This window comes from Melanotaenia boesemani, chromosome 8 (genome assembly GCF_017639745.1).
Source record: "Melanotaenia boesemani isolate fMelBoe1 chromosome 8, fMelBoe1.pri, whole genome shotgun sequence".
Taxonomy (NCBI): domain Eukaryota; kingdom Metazoa; phylum Chordata; class Actinopteri; order Atheriniformes; family Melanotaeniidae; genus Melanotaenia; species Melanotaenia boesemani.
In genome coordinates, this window is record NC_055689.1 from 29,739,439 (window position 1) to 29,767,262 (window position 27,824).

General features: G+C 37.7%; 1 protein-coding gene across 1 annotated transcript; it reads left to right on the forward strand.

Moving 5' to 3' along the window:
• The first annotated feature begins 6,661 nt into the window (after nt 1-6,661).
• Nucleotides 6,662-14,932, forward strand: LOC121644272 (Krueppel-like factor 6). Its single transcript, XM_041992116.1, has 4 exons — nt 6,662-6,980; nt 9,142-9,715; nt 10,575-10,698; nt 12,279-14,932. The coding sequence occupies exons 1-4, from the start codon at nt 6,879-6,881 to the stop codon at nt 12,328-12,330; spliced, it is 852 nt and encodes a 283-aa protein (XP_041848050.1). The 5' UTR covers nt 6,662-6,878; the 3' UTR covers nt 12,331-14,932.
• The last annotated feature ends 12,892 nt before the right edge of the window (nt 14,933-27,824 follow it).

The following is a 27,824-nucleotide window of genomic DNA, read 5'->3' on the forward strand; positions in this document are numbered from 1 at the left end:
TACTTGTAGATTTGATTTGCACTTGTAGGTTTTTTCACACATTCAAATATGTTACCAGTTACAAAGTATGTGAGAAGTTACAAAACATGTCCATCTTAGCTTCATAGTTAGACCATGTCTCTCTTCCAGATTTAAATATTTGGTCAGAATCCACTTAGTGGAGGACACAAAATGTCTTGTAGCAACATTTGTCAACTTACAGGGATAACATTAAGAAAGGATAACTTTTTCCTCACCTCAAACAAGCAATTTGATGCACACTTAAATGGACAAAAAAAACAAAAACAAAATGTTGTTAATCCGGATTCTTGAGTGAAAGTCCTGAGACTTACACCATCCACCACCCCTCCTGCCTTTGTACTGAGACTATATCAGTCCACCCTTCGCACCACCAGAATATTTGCTTTTATCATCTGAAAATGTATCATCGGTTAGCAGATCCAAATGATGCAACACTTGTTGACATGTTGAGGAGGAAAGTCAGCTGACTGAGGAGGTCAGGAAAGTTGAACGGTTGGACAAACACAAAAGAGGAGACCACTGTCTAGTTTCAAATTGCATAAAGCAACATTTTTTATAACATTAACTGCTTGTTCCTTACTGTAACCTTTATAATACATTGTTTGATCTTTCATTTAACTTAGATGGACTCATCACCTCAATATATGTGTGATTGTTATGTAACCATGACAAGAGGAGATCCCCCATTTTAAGCCATAACATCTTAACCACCCTGTTTTTACACTTATACCTATCCAAATAGAGGCAAAAAATGTCTCTTTATGATTCATAAGTGATAATCAAGGCCTTCACATTTAGGCAACCACATAAACATGACTTCAAGTCTTTTCCAACACTCATAAAATGAAAGTAAACTGAGGCTGCTTACTCATGCTCAGCTCTCATATTCACACTCACTCAGGTCATCCAATACTGTTGGACTGCAGGGAATTGAAAACCTTGTTCAATAGCACTTTAAGGGCAAATGTTGTGTAAGAGAAGAGTGCACCTCATTCATTTTTTTCAAGATTAATAGAAATATTCCCATCATAGTTGTCTCCTTTAAACACTGCATCTGTTAAACAGGAAGGCATTCCCTTAATAGACTGAGGTCTTATGATTCTGATTCACCCACAGAGCATCAAAACCCAAGATCAGTAAGGCATGTGATGCAATGAGCCAATTAAATTAAGCCTGCTTGTTTTTGCTGCAGAGTCACTCCACAGAGTTTTGCTCATTGTGCCTGTTCTGTGCTTTTCCGTGCTGTACTTTCCTTCACTCTGAATATCTTTGCATTTTGATAAGACTCAAGGAACAGGCAGTTTGGGTGCGACACACTGAATATGTTAGCAGAATTAACTCTTGCATGCATCTAAATTGTTTTCCCACCAAATGGCATACATTTGTGAAACAATCAATCACAGACAGAAACAGCAACATGCACAGCTTGTAAATCATTGTCATTTCTTATTATGCTATCTGACTTTTCCATCCTAAGAGCTGCAGTGAAACATTTTAGCCTAATTGCAGTCGTGGATTTCCAATCAGGGTCCAGATGCTGTTTGCAAATTAAGAATTGGCCATTATCTGCAGTGCAAAGAATTTTAGGACAGTTAATTAAAAGTGAGTGACCATTTTTTGGCAAAGTTTCCAAATGCAGGATTGCAAGCGTGTGCAAAACAGTAGTGGCTTGTTTTCACTGCCTGAAATCTGTCTCTCTCTTTGGTCAGGCATTCAGGAAAGACCAGACTGAGTGGCCTTGTTGTTGTCATGCATTAGTTTCCTAGTTTCCTAAATTGTTTTCAGTTTAGGTGAAAAATGTAAGTTGTGGTTTTGTCATATGAGGGTTAGGGGTTAGACAGCTGCAGTTCTTATCTGCATGTTGTTTACACTCATTATTTAGTTGCTATGGTTTCCTGATGTCACACATCCACGTCCCACGTGACTCACCACTAACAGTAGTCACTACTTCTGTAAGGCTTCTTTACAGTCTTATGACTCATGTTGTCTTTGCATCTGCGTCCACGGCTAAGTAAATAACAAGTGGAGGAGCTGGGACTGATGACACCTCTTCAGAAATTATAAATACATACTGTTGTAGGAAGAGATTAAGGTGATGAAAGAAATATCACTTCACTGTTGAAGTTAAATGCATCGAGGCTTCTGCATGAGATGCTGGAATATATGAGTTTCCCTATGGGGACAATAAAGTGTTTTGTATTTCTGAGGGTGACTAATGAATGAATGAATGAATGAATGAATGAATGAATGAATGAATGAATGAATGGCAATAGCAGAAATAATATTGTTGTTTATGGCAATAAAAAAATAATTCTAATTAATTTGGTTGAGCTATTTGCAACAAGTGTAATGTCAAGGAATTAATTCTTTCCTTAGTTTTTTTTTTACCTGGTTTGTTTGAGAATAAATTTTCATTTAGAAACATGATCTGACTTTAAACAGAGGACATGCATGCCTAATTAAATCCAATTAGACTTCATTTCAGTCCAAATTAGCCCAATTTATTTTACTAGTTTTCATCTAAGCAAATTTATGAAAAATAGCAGCTACTGTAAGGAAGCCAATAAATTGCATAGAATCTCTTTAAATGCCCAGAGAAATTAAACTGCAGACTGGTGTTGCATGTGTTAAAATGTGTCCAGTGTGAGTTGTGGCCTCTCCAAATAAGTAACTTTTGTAAGCAATACCACAAATCAGCTTGAACACAAAATGTGATTTGAACCCCTTTTATTACTGCATTTGTTGAATGTTTAAATGTATATTGGGTGTTTGTTCTTTTGATTATGGGATTCTTTATGATTTTTTTCTTCTCCTTCATTGTCTTCTCTATAAAGGATTTTCATGTAAATTTCACTGAAATAATTCATAATAAAATGTGCCATGTAACTAAAATTCTGGTGAACTGTACATATTTTTAATGCATCGGTAGTGTGAAACTGGGTAACAGCGACACACCAATGGACCACAATCTTAAAATCCCTGGCAGGTGAAGTGAACATTGATCATATTTTACATTGCAGTCCTCTGCTGGGAAAACCTTTGGTCCCAACATTTATGTGGAAGGTACTTTGGCACATGTCCCCACCTTAATATTGCTGCACCTCCTCCATAGTAATGGCACTCCCTGATAGCATAGGCTTACCCAGCAGGACAGTAATGAATATGCCAGAAAATTCAGCTGACCTGGGCTAAAAAAAAAAAAAATCCTGTGATCGTGATCTGATCAAACAACAAGATGTGCAGGAACGTGAATGATCTATGGAGCTTCCACTCCACAAAAAAAAAAAAAAGTTATAAGAGAAAACCCAAAGAATTTAATGGTAACATCCCAATGTCAAAGACCACCGGCCACCTCAGAAGCTCTGTGTTCATTTCAAGTAGAATGGATGTTTTTTAATGGCTGAACAGGGAGCCAGCACTGCACCTGGTTTTAACTATTGTGGCTAATTGGTGTATATTCTAATGTGTTTAAGTGTATGCCATCATTCAATGGGTGTGGTTCCATCAACCCTTTTCTCAACTAATATTTTGATGTAGTCTAAACAGTAAACATATTCAATACAAAAAAAAAAAAAAAAAACAAACCGAAAGGTAGAGCAAAACAAAAGGTAGAAAACAACCAAAGCAACTGCAATCAAACCTACAGTAAAACCAGACAACAGACAATGTGTGTGTGTGTGTGTGTGTGTGTGTGTGTGTGTGTGTGTGTGTGTGTGTGTGTGTGTGTGTGTGTGTGTGTTTGTGTTTGTGTAGAGGTGTGTGTAGAGGTGTGTGTACAAAATATTGGGGTTAAATTGTGTTGTGTGATCATGCAAATGCGACTGCGCTTCCAGGGATCAGGGGCAGACCAGGAGCTACCACAGACCCAAAACATGACAGCTCACCGCAAGGACGGCCCAGACCAAAATGTCTTGTTGATGTCACAGGTCAGTGGAGAATGGGAAGACTGGTTAGAGATGAAAGAAAGGATTCAGTAACTCTGCCACTCGTTCCAACCAAGGAATGCTCCAAGGTATCATTCCAACTACTTCCAGCAGAGTAATGCATCATGCCACAAAGCTCAGATCATCTCCAACTGCTTTCTTGAACATGACAATAAGTTCAATGGACTCCAACGGCCTCCACAGTCACCAGAGTTCAATCCAACAGAGCAGCTTTGGGATGTGGTGGAACGAGAGATTCTCATCATGGATGCAGCCGACAAATCTGCAGCAACTGTGTGATGCTGTCATGTCAATATGGAGCTAAATCTCTGAGAAATGTTTCAACACCTTGTTAAATCTATGACTGTTCAGTTTAATGCAATGCAATGCGATATGTATGGTAGTATTCATAAAATGACAATTCTTAATGTGTAACACAGCAAAGGAAGCCAAAACATCACAATGAATTTCCACTTCAACCCCCTGTCCTCAGCATGCATGGGGGAGGTGACATGCAGGATGGCAACAGACAAGAGGAAAAACTCCCTCTTAACAGGCAGAGACCTCCAGCAAGACCAGATCAACAACAAATAAATACATTATAATTTTCTGGCTATAGGGATATTGGCTGTGGTGGGAAAAAACAAAACAGATAAATAGTTAATCATATTATTTTACAAATGATCTAAGCCAGTATATTACACAGTACTTCCATCATTTACTGATGTATGCCAAGTTGTTTTGTCAATGATCTGCCAATTCGGAAGAAAGATCATCTTGGATTACATTCGCTTATTGCTTAATACTTAGATTAAAAACCAATTAAATCCCCTATTACATCTTACATTACTTGAACTGTTAGTTGCATGTAAGGGAAAAAAGAGAGAAAACACAGCACAGTTAATTGGTGCTTTACTGTAAAACCTCTGCTGTTTCCCTCAGCTGCTTATAAGGTCAACACTGAATCATCAGTGCTGCAGGGAAACATGATGCTTCCTTTCATTTACTTATGATGTGTTTCACAACAGAGCCCATGTGCTCTCTGTCCCTCAGACCCATAGACTCATGACAGAATGTGATGCTGCTGAGTGCTGCAAATGTGCCCACTGCTGAGATCTTAACAAAAGAGACTCCACTGTGGAGGCGCTCGACTGGGCCCATGGATCAGACAATGGTGCTCTGTTCCAAATATGTTGTTTGTCACATTGCCTGCCTTTAACTTTTCAATGGCGCTGTTGTTGCGCTCTGCTTCAACTTTATCCCACATCTTATGCAACTGGATGTGTAGTTTTACTTGAACATACTGTATATTTTAAGCTTGTGACATTAAACAATCTAACAGCTATAAAAGAGCTCAAACTAAAATGAACAAAGTATTGATTTAACTGTACTGCTAAAAAGAAAAAAAAGATGTGGGTAATTTAACTCTGCTCACCTAATTTGTTGAGATTTTTTTTTATAAATTAGGTTTTTATGTTAAAAATGTAATAAAGCATGAAGCATAGTTAACACCAAGGAAATAAATCTCCATATATCAAAATGTAAGTCTATTATTTCTGATTAATATTCATGTTGTTTGATCTTGCTGTGGAAGCAGTGATCATAGCAAAGCAATGATCATTTACATTTAAAGGAGGCAGAGGGAGGGGATATATATTTCTGGAAGAGTTCCAGTGTGTATTTATAACATGTCATTCTAGTACTGCGAGATAGATTACCTTCTTTTATTAGAAACTATCACCATGCACCATGGGTGGCCCACAATTTTAATTTATTTATTTATTATTATTGTTATTATTTTTATCTCCTCTTAAAGAAACAAGTAAAGCTGCAATGTGGTTTCCCTAACTGTAACACAAAGCGAGGACACTGCTGCACAAGTGCTCTAACATAGAGCCACAGGTGATTGAACTCACACACACACATCTACATATAAATGCACATTATTTCAAGCAAAATATGACAACCCCTCATGCTGCTGCCACAATAACATTTTTTTTTTTTTTTTTTTTTGGTAAATTGTCATCTTTATGGCAACCCTATTATAACTTAATAGCTTATTAAATTGTCTCCCCTGCTATGAAAAGACTCATAATAATCTTCATGAATCTCTGGACAGCCATGAAAAGAAGAATTCTATCAGATTTGTTTCGTAGACCAGGGAAATTGATCAGACTTTTGATGATCCCCCTGAGCTTGAAGGCGCCTCGGAATTGTTGGGCATGATTTGCGCTTCATAGACAGCAGACCAATCTGAGTCTTTCATTGCGGGCATCTACTCCTTTACAAATTCACAGCTAGAGTTGGCGTGAAAAAACAAGTAAGAGGTGTTCGTGTGTGCGTGTGTGTGTGTGTGTGTTGAAATAAAGACAGTCAAATGTTTCAATTTAGAGGCAGAGGCGCCGGTTGCCAGTGCTTCTGTCACCGCTCCACCGAGGTAGCAGCTCACATTTGAATCAGTAGAATACTCCACTTCCTCGTTGTGGTACGAGAGTGGTTCAGGTTATATAGAGCCCTAAAAATAGTGCCCAATCGGAGCTGGAGACAGTGACAGCCGTGCGCCAACCATAGCATACAGACTGAGCTGACTCTCGTACCCTATTCGCCAGAAGTGTTTTGGTAGGCGGGTAATACACTCCTCTCTGCTCATTGGTTGACGTGCCGAAACGTAATGTAATCACATGGGGGTGGGTTTGTCTGTAATTTTGAATCGGGGGGGAAGTTTACAGTGCGCTGACGGACTTTTAGTGAGTTCAGTGTGGTGCGCTCTCGGTGCGTCACACGCTCAGAACCTCCACTGGAAAGAGACTCGACTGCAAAGTGATCATACATGCAAATACAGCAGAGGCTCCAGTTTCTCTCTGATCACAGCAAGCTGCTTTTCCCATCCAAGCTTGAATTTGCTTCTACTTGTGGCTGAATCTCAGGAGTGCAATGGATGTCATCCCGATGTGTAGCATCTTCCAGGAGCTCCAAATTGTTCACGACACGGGATACTTTTCAGCTTTACCGTCTCTGGAAGAGTACTGGCAGCAGGTAAGGAGTTAGTTATTCTCATACACGTTGATTTTGCTGCATTTGACAGTTCCGACGGTTTGTGCATATCTATTGAGCAGAAATGCAAGGAATGTGCGTAATTTTCATTTAGGAGAAACGTGGATTTTGCAGTGACAGCCTCGCGTGGACGCGCAAATGTCAAAGTTGTTTATGTCAGTCAAACGTTTGAATTAAAGCAACAGCTAACATCAGTTTCCATGTTAAACTCGGCTTGCTTGCGTTTTTTAAGGGAAGTGACGCAAGTTCCCTCAGTACTAATTCTCTTTAATGAGACTTTAAAATCGCATAAAACAACTAAATGAAAACACTTTTTTTTAAAAAATATGGCTCTATATCTGTGACATGCAAATATATCAAATACAAAAAAATCGGCGACATTTTCCTGGCATTTCTTTAAATAACTTGTACTTTTACCCAGTTTGCTTGTGTTACAGCGTGTTTAATTTTGTTCTGTGGTGTTTCACCTGATTAAACATCTGTAGATAATTTTGGCTCGTGCTTTCGTGTTGTAGAAGCACGTCGGACGTGATAAAAAAAAAAAAAAAAACGCCGTTTTGCAGATTTAGTGACTGAATGGCGAGCCGTGCGTCTTTGCATGTATCCTCCTCTGTCTGCTTCTCGTTCCTGCTGTCACACACACACACACACTTGCTCAAACACACGCCAGAGTGACAGACAGAGAGAGAGAATGACAGAGAGGCTGATTTCTGTTCCAGTTTGGCTCGACCAAGCGGCCCCTGGATGACAGAACAGTCTTTTTTGGACTTTTTAGTCTGGAAATGAAGGGAGGGCGAAAAGTATCTTGTTGTTTGGCATGGGAAAAAAATGAATTAGCTTCAGTCTCTTTCTGCCTCTGCGTTTATCAGATATTTAAGGGCTTCACTCCAAGGCGCACTCCCAGGCATTTAAAGCTCGCGTGGGATTTATCCAGCTCTGCTGACTAGAAGCATTTCAATTCAGTGTGTTCGCTTTCCTTCCCAAGTTACTCCCACCATATTCTTATTTTAAACATAATGCGTGTCAAGTTACCGAATCATACATTTGTCAAAATCATTAGTCAAAGACTATTTAGAAAATTATAGCTCACATTTTTTGTGGATATTTATTCATTATGTCTATTTTAATATTTGAAAAGTGCTGTTCATTCTGATTAAAAATATGGCAAAATATGAGTTTTTACACTTTTTAGGAAAGTAGCTTTGTTGCATGCATGATCAAACCAAACAAGGGATATCCCCGTCTTGCTTGATGTCTCTTTTGGAAACCTCAACTGGTTAAACCTCAGTTTTTCACCAGGAGAATGAATGATCCTTCATATTTGCCACCACTGAGGCACAACTGCTTAATTCATTTCATTGTACCCACATTTGACTGAAAATTGGAAGCTGTTTTGTCAGGGAAGTGCACAGGCCTGCAAGCTGCTGTCAAATCAGGCCTGTGCTTGCTGACTGCAGAGGGTTAAGGAAGTGCTCGCTCACTTCCTTTTCGCAGAAAATTGGCCCACAACCCACAGTGGCTCTTGCAGTATTCATGCCAGGCTTTTTATGGACCCCCACGAACCAGACCTCCCTCCTCTCAGTCCCTGGTGTGCTATGTTATTTCTAGCGATGCTTCCAAATGCATTATTAAATCCACATTATGTTGAATAATTGATAGATTTAAAAGATCTACAAGCACTTCTCTAACCCAAAGAGGGAGCTCTGTATCATATGTAAATTTCATGACCAACCTCAACACGCACCTACGCACACACAAATACACGTGCAAAACCATGCGTGTGCTTGTGGGTAAGAGCACCTTGTTCTTGCATGCTCTCAGAAGGAGATGTGGTGCTTGTAATCCTTCCTGATATGGCCTCAGAGGGCACCCTTAGAGTGCACTTGACTATCGTCTGCATAGGACATTGTGTCATGCCTCATTTCTTCAGGCGGGAAAGAAGCAGGACCAGTTCTGTGTCATAGCATTTTCTCTTGCTGCAGCTAAGAATAAACAGAGAATAGGAGAACACATAGGTTTCCTGTGTAAACAAATGACATTTTGGTGGTTTTAGGGACTTTCCTGTTAGGTCAAAAGCATTCCTGTAAAGGCCTTAGGCCTTATGTCAGTGAATTTACTGCTATTTTATCTTGCCTCCACACAGACATGCCTCGAGCTGGAAAGATACCTCCAGAGCGAGCCCTACGTCTCAGCCACAGACCTCAAATTTGACAACCAGGAGGACCTGTGGAGCAAGTTGATGCTCGCCCGCGGGGACAAATCGGACCCAAAGATCCCCCACATCAAGGAGGAGGAAGACAATCAGGACAACCAGCACCTTGATGTTGGCAGCTTCAACTCTGACTCCAGCAGCGAGGCTTCAGACAGCTCTGAGGAGCTCTCCCCTACCCTCGACTTCTCCTCCAGCTCTTTGACTGATATTCTAGGCGAGAGTGGCGAAGACCTCAGTTCTGCCATTATCAGCACACCGCCCTCCTCACCTGAGCTTGGCAAGGAGAGCTCCGTAGCCCAGGAGTGGGGTCGGATACAGACTGTGCTGCACACCCCTGGGAAAATGAGGACTGGGGGCATGGAGAGGACCCTGGACAGGTCCGGGCTGACCAGTGGGGAAGCATCACCTGATGGGAGGAGGAGGGTGCACAGGTGTCACTTCAACGGATGCAAGAAGGTGTATACCAAGAGCTCGCACCTCAAAGCACACCAGCGCACACATACAGGTAAATAAACCCAACAGACCCAACAGAGGCATGCCTGGTAAAAGTGTTGAAAATTCTCCCACATACTTTGAATAGTTTGTCAGGAGGAATGCCCTCAACTGTGACCTAATTCACACAGTGGAACGTGACTTCATACAGGGGGAGGGGAGAATGTACGAGGGAGGGATGGAAGGGGGAGGGATGTTCTTTTGTGGCCAAGCAGCACCCAGAGGAAAACAAATCAACAGTTCTCAGATTTCACCATGGGAAAAGACTCAAGAGCTCACTCGTTCAGTTAAAAAAAAAATGTCTACAGAAATGATGGGAAACTTACAAATTGTTGTGGGGGGGGGTTTAAAATGTGAGCAGTTTCCCTCATCACCCCTGACCTCTGCCAGGCTGTTTACAGCTGTGCTGCCTATTAGCAGAGGAAGTCACATTCCTTACGTCTTTCTCTGACCATGTTAGCCACATGGTTAATGGGCTTCAGAGCCATTAGGAACACTGTTTTTTTTCAACCAACTCTCCCCCATTACATAAGCTTTCCACTCAGGCAGTTCTGCACAGCTGCATACCACATATCTTGAGACTCACAAGGTTGTTTTTTTTTCTTCATCTTACAGTAGTCAGCCCATTCGACTTAGGATCACGCTTTCTCAGAAATCAGCATTATATCAGCTTTTATACGGTAAATCTTTAGTTTAGATTTGAGAGGTTTAAATGGTTTGACATTGGGATTTAGAAATATTTGACAATGAACTAAGGAGATACCACTTAGTAAGAAAGTGTTGGCAAGAACTTTTGAACTCATTGACATTCAGCATTGTTTTTTAATGTGTTTTTTTTCCTCACTCTCTTTTTATATATATATTCTTTTTAGGTGAAAAGCCTTATAGGTGTTCATGGGAGGGCTGTGATTGGCGCTTTGCACGAAGTGATGAACTCACCCGACACTTCAGGAAGCACACTGGAGCAAAGCCATTTAAATGTAGTCACTGCGACAGGTAAAGAGTGCTGCAATTATTGTTTGATTTCATGCCCTCTTTAAATGATTTTCTGAATATTAACTTGCAAAGGGTGAAGCATTTATCCTCTTCTTTTTACTTCTGGTGATAAGTACTTTTTTATTTTTCAAAGGCCATGGCAAATTAGTTTTATCAAAAAAGATGAAAGAGAGTTCAGGATGGATTGGTGGAACAGACCAAAGAGAAGGATAAAAAGAGACTTTTCATCTTGCAGAGGGTTAAATAGAGGCTGTTATAGGTGGAAGTCAGAAGGTACTGAAATGAGAAGTGAGACAGGTCACCATTTCATTTGGTCATTATTTGCTTTGAAATCACAAAGTTCCTACCACAGGAACTTTCTGAAAGTAGTTCCTATTTCAGAGTAGGTAGCAACTCTGCATAAGAAAAGCCATCAGTGGCATAAGTGTTCTGTGATTGGTTCAGAAGGTATAGGTGCATGTTGACTGGCCATCAGAGTAAATAGTTCACAACATTAGCACCAAAAAATCTACCAAAATGTTCAATATGTGTTAGCAAGGATTTTGTTTTGACACTGATACCACAAGTGCATTCGAAGTTCATTTCAGTGCACTTCTATATACATTTTGGGGACATTTTAATACCCACCATACATGGATATTAAAAACCAAGCTAAGACTGACATTGCCATGTAAAACTAAAGGGGATAAAGGTTAGCGCATGCACAGGAAAAAGCTCATTCAAATATTCAACTTGAAAAAGGCTCATTTAAATAAAGATCAATCCGAACTGAAAAACCAGGTTTCTTTTTATACACAGCCCAATACTCACGGTGCAAAAGAAAATAAGAGGGAGAAAAAAGCCCAAAAAGGTCTTAAGTTTTCCAGAGTTCCCTGATGGATATTTACTTTTGGCCAGGAGGTACAGACCAAACAGTTCTGTGGACATTTTAAAGTTAAACAGATAAGCAGATGGAAAAATGACTACACAGCCAACACTGATGTTATTTTCATCTAAACAAAATGCAGATAGAAGATTTTGGAAATGGAAAAAGAGCTTTACATTGTTTATTTTCCTGGTTTTATTTGTTAACAAATCCTAACAGTTATTGAACACAAAACATCATTTCATTATATATTGTTTGATATAAACAGTTAGCAAAAGGGCTCACCGTTGTAAAAGAATGCTTTAGAACTCAACTTTAGGCAAGGCAAGGCAGTTTATTTGTATAGCACATTTCATGTACAGGACAATTCAAAGTGCTTTACATAAAACAAAAATCTTTAGGAAAAGATTTAAAATTTTTCCCCCATTTTTTGCAGAAACACACCATTAATGCAGTTTAAGTAGCACTTTATTTACGTTGGTGTTTATTATTTCTTTCTTCTGACTTATTCTGTTGAGCTTTTCTTTGCTTTTTCACCAGTGTGGCTTAATTAGCCAGTACTGCTAATGCTAATGATGATGCTACAACCAAATCTTTGCCCACAAACATAGTATTTTGGAAAAGTAATATAGAATTAATGTGTAAATGTTTCATTACCAACCTTTAACCATCTCTGATTTTTTTTTTTTTTTTTTTTTCTTCTTCGTCCACTCAGGTGTTTCTCCCGCTCTGACCACCTGGCGCTGCACATGAAGAGGCACATCTAAGATGGCCTCCATGTTGAGAGCTCTGAGGGATGATTCTGTTAGATTGTCCTGACCTGTTGGGGATCAGCGAGGCCGGTGTGTCCTGGTAGCGTTAACAGAGGCACCGCCGTGTTCCAGTCAGTGGAAAAACATGAAGCAACGCAGGCTATTATTTGCACCATACTTAGTGCCTCCAACACCTCGCTGTGGAGACTTCTCTTCAAAGGCTTTTACGGAGGAGTGGGAGGGCAAAGAGAGACTTGGAAAAAAGTAAAGTGGGGGGAAAAACTCGGCTGAAGAAGATGGGAAGAGACTCTTCTGTATGGTGTTCAATGCTTTTTTTTTTCCTGGAGGATTGTGGGACTCTGGGGGTCGGGGTGCCATTCCTCCAATGACAGTGTGTTTGCCAGTGTGCATGGGACTGTGAGTGCCTGTGACTGGATGCCTTTGCTGGCTTTATGGAGCGGATGGAGCTTGCATTGTGGAACTGCGAGTGAATGACATGGAAGGGGACGATGTTATACAAGGGAGGTTTTCTGTTTGTGAGGGGGGCGGGGGTTATCTGTTGTCTCACTAAGAATGAATGCAAGCAAACGGTTCTGTCTGTGTTGATTGAGTCTGTTCGCAGTGGCAGGGAGTAAGGGGGTTGTTTGGTGGGGCTGATTAACTAGAAGGCGCCCCCTTTCTGCCAGGAGGTGGAACTACAACTTCCTGTCCAAAAGTGGGAGGTTGTTTTGTTTAGTGCAGCTATTAAATGTGCAATGTATTACGTAGCCTGTCTCAAAACATACACGCTATAAAACTCATTTTGTTGTCCATTGTGTAAGCCTTCTATCTTATAAACAAAAAAAAAAAACAAAAAAAAAAAAAAAAAAATTGTACACAGTTATTGCCATTATAACAGAAATTGCATGGGATCTGGGGATGTGTTGCTCACTTGTTTGCTTATAGGACAACAAAATTCCATTCAAGAGCAGCTACCTTCATAATGCTCAATATTCTTGTATTGTACAAAACACATAAGGCAGTCTTTGTTTTTCTTTCTTGAGAAATTGGGGATACCACTATTGCTTAGCAACTGTCTTTATCATGGGATTTATGTTCCTTTATCTTCACATTTGCTTTTCTCTTTTTTTTCTATCTGTAAATGCACTGTTGACCTTACTGATGCCTTATGTAAGTGGCCTTGTCCTGTTAAATAGATCACTCTCTCACTCACACACACCAAACGGCGATTGCGAATGCAGTAGTGCGTTACTAAATAGCTTTATAAAGGCTCTGATCCATACAGTTGCACCTTTTTTGCCCTTCTCTCTTGCAACAGATTCCTCTAAACTCTTGAATATAAAAAAGTACCATATATCAGCTTCATAATGACTGCCATTTTTGCATATCTGTGCATTCTGTGTTGAATATATCATGAATATATCGGAACTAAATCATATTATTCAAAATTATCCAGATCTGAGACAGAATTGTGGAGTATGTGGAAAAGCAATTCACTTTTATAGTGTTTTACTACTATGTAGTAGAAAGCCTGTGTGGATGAACAGCAGATAAATTGTAACTTGCTGTCAGAGGTACAGAGCCTTGGAAACATGTTCTCATGAAACACTGTGTGGTCAGTCACCAAGGCAGGGGCTAATTAAAATGTACAGCTAAGAAAACATTTACATCAGGGCCGTTTGTATTAGTTGATGTGTCAAAAGTGTGTACTGTTGGGAAAAGGACGTGTCCTTTGAAGTGATGACGGCAGTCTCAACCATGAGTCTGTTTCAGTGTTTGTTTTGTCTAGTCTCGATCTCATTGTCAGTCAGTGTCTTTCCTCACTACTGGTTTACACAACCCCTGTTCTGACTAAACGGTACAGAGACCAGTCTAACCAGTTCAGCTAAGCTGTGCTGCAGGTCTGCAGGTTTCTGTCTTGGTTAATAAACCAGTGTGGGACAAGGACCAGATTTATGTCTGTGCCACCTCCGTTATATGCATGTTTTAACTTAAGAGCTGAACACATTTTTAATGTGGGCTGTTAAAATTCGCTCATTCAATTGGACAATTTCACCATCATTTCCCAGTTCAGCAACAATCTTTCTACTTGTTTTAGATCAAAATGCAAGACGAGGAAGTGTTGAGAGAGAACTTTGGGATTTTTATTTAAAAATTGATATCCGTCACCCTGTAGTCAACATCACAGGTAGCCTTGTAATAATTCAACACCTGTGCAGGTCAACTTGTTGTACATTATAGAAACTTTGTTTGGCCATGCTTCTTTTTACACTGAATAATGTCAAAGATGCAAAGATATGTGACATTGTAAACTAAAGAGAATTTTGTAAGGAAGCTTCTATTTTGAATGGGTATGGGACCAAATGTAGTGCAGTGTGCTGTTTCTAAATATGAGAGACAAAAGGCTGAAGAATTACTGTAAAATAGATGCACTCCATTCTCTTTCATTTGCTTGTTTAACAACTTCATTTTTGGAGAAAATAAATTTATGATTAAATAATGTACATTTTCAAATGGCATCAATAGCGCCTACACACGTGGCCTATTATCTTTGGAGAGAAAAAAAAAACTACAAAAACTGAACAAAAACATCATTTTTTTTTATTTACCATTAACTGTTCTGGACACTTGAATTGTCATAACTTGCATTGCAAATTTTTCATTTATTGTTTTTTTTTTTTCTAAATTTGCCATGTAATTTATGTAAGTTTTTTTTTCTAAGACTTGCAAAGATACCCTGTCTTGAGCTTGAGTATCTTTATTGGATAACTATGGAAAAAAATGAGGCTCTATTTTTGTTCATTTTATGGCATAACAAGATTTTTTCATTTGAAATTGTTTTGTAAAATAGTTTCTGTATGAATGTATTTTTTATTGGAAAATGGATAAAAAGAATTTATTGGTTCTACATGTGTTTTTTTGTTTTTCTTTCTCCTATGGTCCTTCCATGACATGAGACAAATGGGAATTGTATGTTTATGGGATATTCCACAGTGTCCCAGAGGGGAAATTAATTCTGCCCCTCTTCCCTGATAGAGGTCAAAAGTCAGGGTCAGCTACAGAGCTGGAGCATTTTAGAAGGGGTTATGACCACATTGTTAGATGAATCCATTGTTCTTCTATAGAAAATCTTTACATTAAAGCTTAAACTTGGCTTTATTTTTGTTTCAGTGATGACAACCCTCCATGGGGGTCCTTTTGGGTTTTATCTCCAGCTGGGTAGTCTCTTATGAAGGAGTACATAGTACATTTGTTTGGGTACTATTTCCAGCAATAACACTTCTCTGGTGTTTAGTCAGTATTTGGAGAAGCAAAGGAGGCTCGTGTGGCTTAGTCATTTAAACTAAACAAAGAAAAAAAGACAAAAACAGAAAAATCAGGTCTTAGATTCACATTGTGTCTGAACTAAAAATGTACAGGATGTAAGTCAATGTATGACTTCTACTCGCTGAATTCTGGAAAGACTCCAGTTTGGGGCACTGGGACACATTCCTAGTACTAAACTTAGACTTGCTAAGATAAAGTCAGGAATCTTGGGCATGACATTGTAATGCAAACAGTGTCCCTTTTTTTTTTTTACTGAATGCTGTTACTGTATATAAAAACTGTCAATGTTCTAAAAATAGAAATTCTAGACTGACTGGCTTGATACAGTTATGATAAGAGCTTTAACCCCTTCAAATTCTTCAATTTTTGCCTAAAGCTTTTTTTTTAAATTTATTTTAAAGGACTTGTTGCGGAACAACTATTTTACTGGACTACTTTTAATGGACCCTTGCTGATGTAAAAGGACAGTTTTTGTTGCAGTATCATCTGCTACTGGAGTACAGTATGGCTTTAAAGATAAATTGCACTGGTGACCTGTCTGAAACAAGTGTTTATTGAATGTACAGATTATAGCCTAGAAAGATATACATCATTCAAATCTCAATAATCTTAGCTAGCTGAAGGTGTGTAACATGTGGAGGTACTTAGAAGGGAGACTGAGTAAAATACATGTTTTTTGTCAAACCCAGCCCACATGACATCTAGTACCAACGGGTTAACAATGTGTTAATGCTCAAAAAGAAGACAGAATGTGTAAGTGACAGAGCTTTTCATTTAAACCTTGCTCTGTCACTGGACAGCCTTATGATAGATGTCAAATATTCATAGTGATAAATTTACATTCTAAATATAATTTATGGCCCAAATAAAACTAGCCAAAAAAAACAAAAAAAGGACGTGGAACGAAAGGCAAGCATTACTGATATATTCCTTCTTCTATATTTTTTCATTTAACCTCTCTCCCTCATGAGCTGCTCACTTCTTATCAACCAATTCAAAACATGAAGTAACCCTGCAGTTTGGTGGTTTTACAGCTTTTACATAACTTGTTATTAAAAATAGATGTCCAGATCATAACATTTTAATTTACTGACTGGTTGCTGTGAGGTATTTTCATGCTTCTTTATCCAACAGTGGGGTGCTGCTTCTGACTTTCCTCTCATCTGCCCTGTCTCTACAGTTTAAATCAGGGGTGTCCAAGTCCAGTCCTTGACAGCTACTATGCTGTAACTTTTAGATGCATCCCTTTCACACACCTAAATCAAATAGCTGAATTCCCTCATCCGCATGTCACTGAGCCCTGCAGAGTCCTGGAAACGAGCCATTCATTTGAATCAGGTGTGTTGGAGAAGTGATGCATCTAAAAGTTGCAGAATAGTAGATCTCAAGGACTGGATTTGGGCACCTTTGGTTAAGTTTAGTGTTTCTCAATCCCGGTCTTCAGGACCCACTGCTCTGCATGTTTTATAGGTAATTCTACTTTAACACACCTGAATTAAATGAGAGTCTAATTAACAGGCTGCAAAGAACTTGATGAGAACGTTCATTAATCTGAATCAGGTGTGTTAGAGTGGGGACACGTCTACATGCAGGGCAGTGGGTCCCTTAGGACCTGGCTTGAGAACACTCGTTTAGATGATATAAATTTCAGTACACTAAGATTAACAACGAGCAGATTATTCAACCTGCAATATTCAGAAATTGTTCATTTCATGAAGTCGCAATCATGATGCAATGCAGCTGTTTGTTAGTTCCCTTTTTGCTGTTAAGTCTCAACTTTAATGTCATGTTTGTTGTTTAAATACTTGGTTGCGTTTAGGAACCAAGTTAAAATACATGTTTTTTATATTCTCCAACATATAACTTTCTACATTTTTTTTTCTTTTTTGCAAGATGGGCTTTGTGAAAATATCCAGCAGAGAACATCTGGCATCTTTTACAAATGTTGGGAGACTTATCATCATCATCATCATCATCATCATCATCATCATCATCATCATCATCATATTCTTATTATTATTTAAAGAGCGCTTTAACACCACAGTTGAACAAAGTGCTGAACAATAAAGTAAAATAAAAGCATAAAAATAATGATAAAACAATATTTAAAATGAATAAAATATAAGAAAAGTGGTAAAGTAGACTTCTATTGAAACCTGCTTATCACTTTGCATACTGATACAGTAAAAAGTGAAACAAAGTCCTGGTCCTGATTTTGGTCCTTTGTTATTAGTAACTGATCCAGGAAGTAATGAAGAATGAATTATTTGCTATTGTTTGTAATTTTCAGGTAAGTGTACTAATTTTGTACTTTTTTAACCAAAAACTATTACCTGGAAAATTTTATTAATATCTGTACCTTCTAATAGTTTTAATGTGTTTAATAGAAATGATCTAGTTTTTCATCCAGTCACATGAATTAATTAAACAGTCAAGAAAAATATTGAAATGTTTAACAGTCATCAGCAGCAATAGCTGGCAGCATGGATGAAAGAAAAGCAGATAACATGGCTGAGCTTGCAGATTCAGAGCAGTGTGATTTCTGGCAAGTTCATTACATCACTGGCAATTATTTTGAGTGCATTGTTGTCTTTTATTTACCGTAAAGAGTTTTTCAAATAATATGAGGAGGAGAGGTTCATTTATTATTGTACTAAAAAAGTCGGTGTAATTATTGTTTAAGTTACTTTTAATTTTTATACATAAAGCACACTACTTCTATGTATGCTTTTGCAGCTGGTCTACTTTATATCCCTATAAGCATTGTTTAATTTACCTACAGTTCACATAAGCATTTTGGAGGGGGGTGGAGAAATAGCTCACAAGACTTGCACCCAGGAGACTTGAGTCAGATGTTAGACCAATATTTTTTCCCTTACTTTTGAAGTAAATTAAACTCAGCAGCCCCTCTGTTAAGTGTTCCTTCAGAAACTATCCAATGAAAATTCATGAACAAGCATTGTTCATGAATTAACATGAACAACATGAACAACAACCAAAAACAATGGGCTACCTGACCAACACAGAAATATTCCAGCCTGATGTGGAGTGGATGTTTTTTTACTTAGTAGAAGCAAAACAGTCATTACGATATTATCAGATTAAATGTTGACTTGTTTACATCCATCATGTCTCCCCTTTTCTAATTTTAGATTCTATTGTTAGGATGTCGCGGTGTTCCAGAGCTCAGTAACATCCTGAGTGCAAATTTAATGTGACTGACAGAAATGATGACCAAACAGAGATCAATATGCTTCAAATACTGAGACATAGAAGCAGCTGGCAGATTTAATACATGCAATCTGGGAGGAAAAAAATAGCTTTTTATTTATTCTTCCAGATATATTAATCATCAGGGTTCTGTGATGAAAATCTTATAAGTTCAACATTTGAACAACAATGTAAGCTGTGTAGAGGAATGTACACAGAGAGGACAATCTGCTCCTCCTGTTCCAGCCAAGAGAGCAGAGTTTTCATCTAACTCTCCAAGAAATTTATGCAAATTAAGTTGTGCCACAAACAAATCGCTGATAAGAGCTCTGCACACTACACAGACAAATAGCCTCTTCATCTCCGATTGCAAGCACCAAGTGCCTCAGCTTAAACACTGCTCCACCGAGTCTGCCATGCTCCATGCCCCAAAGCCCCTGAATAATTGAAGCACTCTCAGGAGGGCTTCTTTCTTTCTTTTTGTCTGTATGTTTATTGATATTTTAATTTGTGACAAAAGAATGAAAGAACTGTGAAATATCACATAAATAAAAAAAAATAGGCAAGAAAAGTGGAAAATAATACTGAATAAAAAAAGAAAATCCTTTTTTCTTTTTGTTTTAATATTCAGATAACACCAGGAGGTCTACATTTCAGTATTTCCAGACAGTTGGTGTCTCCAAGTATTGGGGGATTGGACAGATTGTTTTTCCCTCTGTCAATTATCTTGTAAGGAAAAATAAAGACATTTGTATCAATTAAATATTCATGACCATGACACATTTCCTTTCTCTAGAGGTATTAGACTTCCCACTGTGCGCAATTATAGACAGGGATGGTATGTTATTTTCTCCAAAGCAAACATACATCTTAATAGTTCTGTGGGACTGAAATATAGTCGTTATCAACCCCCATCTCACTTTCTAGTATTTAATAGGGGGTTCACCAGAGCTGTTGTACAGTGTAACTTTGCCAAGACATATAATTAACATACAGGGTCTTAAATACTCACTACAATGATCTTTGTCATTGCAAGAATTTTTAAACTAGTTGTTATCATATTTAGATTAATATTACAATAAAAGGGAACATAATAAGCCACAAGAAAAATGTCAACAACAGACAAGGCTGGAAGAACAACAGTGAGGATTCTAAATGAAGTAGAACTTCTCAAGGTGCCTTAGGTCATTTAACATTTGAAGTATGATTATGTATGCAGCCTAGGATGTAGAGTGTATTTTGCCTCACAGCAGTGACTCTAACAAACTAAAAAAAAAAAAACAAACAACAACAACAAAAAAACAAAACAATAAAGAATGCTAACAGTGTTGCTGTAGAGTCCCTGGAGATGACTGTGCACAGGACAATGTTTTACAAGTTGCTGAACATAATGGACATCACTGTACATTGTCTACAAAACACAAGGATGAAACTAGTGTGTTCAGTCAGAGGCTTCTTCAGCCCTGCTGTAACACAGAGGGATAGAGGAGGTCATTCCTGCCCACAGTTGTAATCCGACGCATTGATGTTTTACAATGATTAATGTCTAATGACTTGATAAATTGCATCAATACAATTTGCCTTTAGGGTTTAAGAAAATGTAATTTTTTTCAATTCAGTTCTATTACTTTCAATTCCCAGGAATTTAGACATAAACTAGATGAAAATATAATTACTCAAACAGAAGAAATATATGATTGAGGGAGATTTAATGTACAAATGATGAGGTCATAATAAATAAGAAAAAATACAAAAGTACAATAAATTATTCTTATTTTATTTATTAGAATTCAAAAGATACAACAGAATCTGTGAATGTCAGATGCAGCTCCATTCTTATAGGGGCAGAAATATTCTGACACATGTTGTAAAAAAGAACAAAATACTTAAAATTGATAAACTGATACATAAATTGATTTGATTTTTACTTACCTTTAATTTGAACTTTTACAAAGTTTGAGAGAAGAGAAAATATTTCTTTACAAAGCGGATTTTTGTACAGAGTCTTACCTGAGTTGATGTCTGAATATTCCTGTGCTTGTATACATACCCACTATATCAATAAAAATTTAAACAAAACTACAATGTTTGAACCTGACTGATTCTACACAATCTAACAACTGAATTTGTCTTGTAATTCAAACTATTTTCATGGAAATTTAGTAAATTTGTCTCAAAACGTAATGTATAGATTTTTCTTCTGAGCAGAGACAGAATCATTCCTGGCATTTTGACCCATATACAGTCATGCGCCCCCTTAAATGTGTTTATCAATCCTACAACTCCTTACAGTTATTAAAACCAGGCAATGAGTTAGCAGAAATGAGTGACAGTGGATACATTAAATACTTCAAAAAGTGTTATTTATTAAAATAGAAATCCATAGGGGAAGCTGTTAAAAATTTGACTGGACTGGCCCAGTGTTAGTTTAGAGTTTTATGGATCAGTCAAAACAATAAATAAACTGCGTCTGCCTAAAAACTACGTCGGCCCACCAGGAAAATGTGCGATACATCCAACCCTGCTGTTGAGACAAAAGACTAAAATGTTAATTTTTAAGCATTGACAATAAAACGGATACATACCATATTATATGTTTCAGGCTCACTGCATACCAGTCTTAAAAGGTTTAAAAGTTTGCATTAGGTGGCTGGAGCGTGTTGAGGGGTTATTCACCTAATTAGGCAGGATTTGGGAAACAAGACACCCACAATGTCTTTTACATATTCCCACATTTTCCAATCTGCTTAAAACATTGTATTAACATTACTTTAGAAGTCATGCCAAGTCCACATAACATGTCTATCAGCATAAATACAAAGATGACTTTCTTTTGCCTGTGTTCCACTAACAGATCCAGCTGCAAAAGTAAATTGAAAAGGGATCTTAATTTAAAAACTTGAGTCAACAAAATGAATATTTAAAGAGTGCTTGTACATTGTGACACAGCTGCTGTCCTGCTGCTGACATTCTGAGTGCTTCTCCCCCGGCAACACCTGGCCTGTTGTCAGGACTGCAGTGATGGTGCTTTCATGAGTCCAACTCCCCCTGGTACAAGTTCAAAACCAGTAGAAATTTTGGAACAATAACAAAACACAATTTCTAAAATAATCTTGTAACAGCCGATATATTCATAATTGATGTTCTGTTTCACAGCCTTGTCCAGTAACCTTCAGAGATATAATTTTAGTAGGAAAAAAATACAAAGCTTTATAATTTTAATCTTATTTACACTCAATGAGAATATCTTGAAAAATAACACAATTAGTCATTTCCGCTTCCCTCTACCTTTTACTTTACTTTTTACTGCTGCAGTAACTTCAGCGGAACATGAAGTCTAATTTTGGGGAATTAATTAAAGGTAAAAATTATTACTTTAAAGAGTATTCCCAATGGGCTTTGTCGTCATAATTGCACTACAATTATCCATGTATTTTACTGTAATGTGGACAGCAAGGTACTATAAAAGAAAATGTAAAATATACAGTATATTACTGTAAACTGCAATGATTTGTGGGAACATACTTGGCCATTACTGTAAATCCTCTGTATTGTAAATCACATTGTATTAAGTGTCGGTGAAGAACTAGCCAATGGCAAGAGACATTTAATTTTTTTTTCAACCTGAAAGAGGAAGTAAAATGACTGTAGAGAACAGACGAACCTGACAGAAACACAGCAAAAAAGTTTGTATATTATTTCTATTGCTTCTTTATGGCAAATCGTGGACATTTTCAAACATTTTCTAAGTTAACTTGCATTTATTTTTTCTTGTATTGTCATTTTTAATATTAAAAATGTAGCTATATTAATGATGAGTGTCTGCTTAATGTTACTTGTCTTCGTTTTCTAGAGTATTGTCATTTTAACTGCAAATCCATACACGGTAATTAGCCTACTCTCTGACTGCTATCGCTCATTAAATGGCACCTAACAGGAACAGATAAATGCAAATGAAAAGAACATCCCTCAAAAGTACAATCTGAGAAAAAACAAATAATTTACAAAGATGTGTTAGACTAGCTAGTGGCAGATCAACACACATCTTTTTTTAGAATGTATCATCCTGTACCTTATATGGCAGGTATTACAGCTACATGAGGCAACTCTAGAGAGATTTATCCCCCCAGCATTGGCACAGTTGAAGCTTTACTCTATTTGAACATCTGCTCTGCTGAAGCTTTAGAAAAAAAGTAAAAAACAGTCACACATATTCAGAAGGTGTATTCATATTCAGAGTTGTCAATGAAACGAATGAGAACATTCAAGGACGACCAGAAGAACAAGATCTTCCCCGGAGCAAGGTTTCACCACATGTACATATGTATACACAGAAACGCTCCTCCCCCTCCTCAAAGCTCATATGCCCTGTGGGAATGGTGGTTGAGGATGGGGGAGTTACTTATTAAACCAGAAGGAAAGTGGAGGTCAGCAAACCCCACATGGGGATGATAGCCCGTCAAGTCCTCGTCACCTGGAAACCTTCCAGCTGGTTTTTGTTCATAGCCACAAAAAGCTAAAAGCTGTCTTCTGCTAGGACAAACTAATGGGAATTTTGCTGGTCTCCAGTGATTCATAATGCTTGCACTTACATCTGGGTATTTATAGTGGCTGATGTTTAGATCAATTTGCTTGGAGAAAAGAAAACGAGGATTAAATCCTGAAGCTAAGAACAGAATGTTGATTATTTTTGGATAATTGGACTAATGGATAAATTAATTTAGACTATTTTAACTTTGTTCTATCTTTAGAATATACCAGTAACGCCGTGTTTATCAAGATGTGCAATGCATGTTTTTTTTTTAATGCACATTAAACAATCCATTAAGAAAGAAAGTCTTCAGACCAGCTATTAAATATGGAAACACATAAAAAAAAACTGAAAACTTCACACAATTAGTTCTCTCATATCTGTCCTTCTCATCAGTAAAAAAAAAAAGGGTAAACTATTTCATAGGAGTGTCCTAATTTGTAAACAGGTATGCTACATTGAAACTGGTGTTGCATAGTAAACTATTTGACCTTTAATGGCTTTAAAAGGAGACCAAGTTCTTTATGATTCAGTCTGAAAAAAATGTACAAACTATCTTCTGGGTTTAGAGTTTTATTTCTACATGGGAGTCCACTCTCGTGCAGACTTTACAACAAAATTTATCATGCCTTTTAAAGTTTGTCCTAAAATGTAATTTATCAATTTGCTAAGTAGAATCTAAATAATCTAGATTTATAAACCAAGAGGAATAAATATTTGATCTATATCATTGCCCTGCATGTGTGCTAAGAAATAGATAGCTTGTCCAACCCTTATGTGCAGACAGTGATAAAGAGGTCTGGAGGTTTGAGGGGGCTGTGGCTCTGGCTGGACTATGAGTATGGTGCCTGATGGATGGGCATTCCTCATCCTTCCTCCCCCTTAGATTCCCCCATCCATACCCCTATTTTCTCCTCCCCCAAGTGATGAACAAGCTCATTACTATGGCACACTGATAAAAGGAGGCCATTATCTTTTCAGAGCGCACTTTGAACTCTGACAAAGGAATCTACTCCTCCCCGTCTCTTGGTTCAGCTTACGTAATGCAGTCATGGCATGGTGAAAAAGGTGGCTCTCTGCCAGTGTTTTTAGTGGCGCCCACACTGGAATCCTCTTGTGTCATATGGCCACGTGCACAGGATACTAGTGATTCACTGAACCAAGTCTATCTCTGTTTCTGTCCTGCTGTGATGCTTCTGTCAACAAAGATTACAGTCTGATATTTTGTATGGACCAGGTCTTAAATTTTAAGCATGAATTAAAATGTTATTTTAATAAAACTGTTGTTGCTTGCCAATCTTCCATATTGCCATTAAAGTCTTTAATCTTGTAAGGATGATTGAATGATTTTCTGTAATGTCAGAAACCACAGAACATGTTGTGTTTTGTTAGCAAATTATTACACAAATGATACAAGCTAGCAACTATAAGCTAGCTAGCTATGGCTAGCTTGTACTAGCTTTCAACTTGAAATCACTAGCTATTATAAGCCTATCTTAGCTAGATAATACAAGCTAAGAAGCATGTTAGCGATAGCAGGCAAACTGCAAAATTATCATTATTTGAAACAAAGCAAAAATAACTAGTAATTAATACCAGTTTGGAAGCAGTTCATTAACCGGTGAAGTACATGATTGGAGCAATAAGCATTAAGAAAACAAAAGTAGGAAACGTTGAAGAGAGAGACACAGGTTAACAGGCTGTCAGTTAAGAGACCGCTTTTCATGTTGTGACTCTTAGTTTAGTAAAGACTCTTCTCATTGACAGTCAACAACAAAGAACAACTGTAACATGTGTGACTATAAACAACACGAGTTACATGTCGTCAATGAAAGGAGAGATTGTATTTTGGGTTTTGAGTATAGAAGATGACCTAACATGATTGGTCATCTTTTAGAGTCAGGTTTAAGAATAAAAAAATATCTGCCCCTTAACAGACCTTAAAATGAGCCAGCCTTGTGAACAACAGCAGATGACAATGGACTGTTTTTTTATTTAGCAAAAACTAAGCCAAAATGCCGGCACTGTGTTGAAAAGCAGGTACACCCAATTAACTTCTATTAAATTTACAGGAGTAGCAGCCAGGTGCTTCAAATTAAATGAACATGATGAACTATTCATTATGACCACTAATATTTTATACTAGCTGTTTGCTGGTCTGGAGAAACTATAAGAGTGATAGTAGCTACAATACCAAGAAGGAACAGATGTTTTCTTTCTGATAATCTGAAAAAGGATATAAGGCTATTTCCAAATATTTTAGACTCCAGTATTCTACAGTAACAATGATTATTTACAACTGGAAAACATTCAGGACAAATACTATTGCAGAAATGGGCGCTTTAGCAAATTCATCTCAAGGTCAGACTGTCCAATGCTCAGAGAAATTATAAACCAACACATACATCTCAGACATTACATATCTCAAATTTGCATACTGAGATTTAAAGTTAACAATATACAATTAAAAATATACTATTTAAGAGTCTAAAAAAGACAGAACAAGTATGGCTTTTTCAAAAGGTCTTGCCAGAAGAAAACTTCCACCCTCAAAAATTAATACATTGCTGTATGTTACTCTTACAAAGTTGCATCTGAACAAATCACAAGACATCTGGAACAATCTTCTTTGGACAGATGAGACCAAGATGTTTTGCACAGCATCATGTTTGTTGAAATCAAAACACAGCGTAACAACACAAATACCTCATACCATCTGTCAAGCTTAGAGTTGGAGAGGTTACAGACCTAGGTCCCTAAAGGCATTAAGTAAATCATGAACTCCTCCAAATGCCAAAGGTTTCCTAAGTCAAAAGTGAAGCCATCTGTCTGACAGTTAAAGCTTGGCTGAAATTTGGTCATACAGCAGGACAATGATCCCAGGTACACCAATATATCTATAGCAGAAAAGAATCAGTGTTGCATTCAGGCCTCAACGCTACTGAAATACTGTGATGGGATCTTAATAGAGCTGTGCATAAAGAAACCCTCAACAGCCGCAATAAACTAAAGCAATGTTGGAAAGAGGAGTGGGCCAGTTGGCTTTGTTTGACAACAGGGTGTTGTGTCCTTAAAGTTACACTGATCACTTTGTTTCTAGAACGATAAGAACAGAAGACATGACAGGTAGTAAAAATGTGAAAATGCTCATGTCAGAGCTGAGTGTGCCACTCTTAACACCAAACTTTTACAGCTCAACTTTAAAACTGTAAAAGCTTTTTGATAACTAGAGGGGCTATGTACATCCCATTGCAGTTCTGTGTGCTGAACCTTGCAACTAATTCCTGGAGGATTAGTTCAGGTAAATCCAACTATGCGCTTGATTGTAGTGAAATCAAAAACATCCCATTGTGTGTCTTCATCAAGGTCAGTGCAACTTTTCTCTCCTCGTTGACAAAATTAATCTGCAAACACACCCCCAAATCACAGCCACCAAACACATACACAAGACAAACTCTCACATACTCACACCTCTTTCCCTGAAGGTTTACAAAGCCCTGTTTGAATTCACCTATCACCATGACAACTACTCTCTCTTTACTGGCTGTGCCCGTGGGAGGTTTTTGCCCAGCCTTTTCTAATTTCACACTGTGTGGATATCTCCATTCAGTAATTACAATCCCATCCATTCTCATTTTCCCTGTCCAGACAATGTGCCCTGGATATACACACAAAAAAACATCTCTTGCCTCTGTACACACATGTAGACACACAAACCTTGCCAAGGCACACAGTTATACACCCCTGTGGTCATGGACACATACAGAAGCAGAGGAGGTGTGCGCTTTTGAGTGTGTGAAAGATATGGAGGCAGAGAGACAGATGTGAACTGTCACAACTCTTAATTCACCAATGCACACAATCACATACAAGGGCATCCCTCTCAGAATCCAATTACAAGGCGGCCTACAGTTGGTAAAGTTAGGCTCATTTCTAAAAAGTTTAATTGCAGTATAACAGTAACACATCAATGTTTTTCTTCTTTTTTTTCCCCACTGGAAGCAGGCAAGAACAGATGAACAAAGATTAGATACACAAATAGGTAGAAAAATATCATTTTTAAGGTGCGTGATACACTGTCCTTAAGTAAGAAGTAGCAACTTTTTTTTTTTTTTTTTTTTTTTGGTATTTTTGTTTCACATTTTTTGTTATTTAGCCCAGACAAACACCATGCCCTTATTTTAGCCTTTATACTCCATTCCTCATCATTTAAACTGTCATTTTGTCATGAAAAGACACATAGAAAACTAACAATGTGGACAAATTGAACACAACACACAATGAAAATTACAATAGAGATGAATTAGCCAAATAGCAGTAAATATACCATTAAACATAATTTTTTTATTAAGCTTGATGACCTAACAGAAATGTGAACTATTTTGATAGTGATGCAAATATAAACATGACTGGATCATTTATTTTAAGTTTGTATATAGAC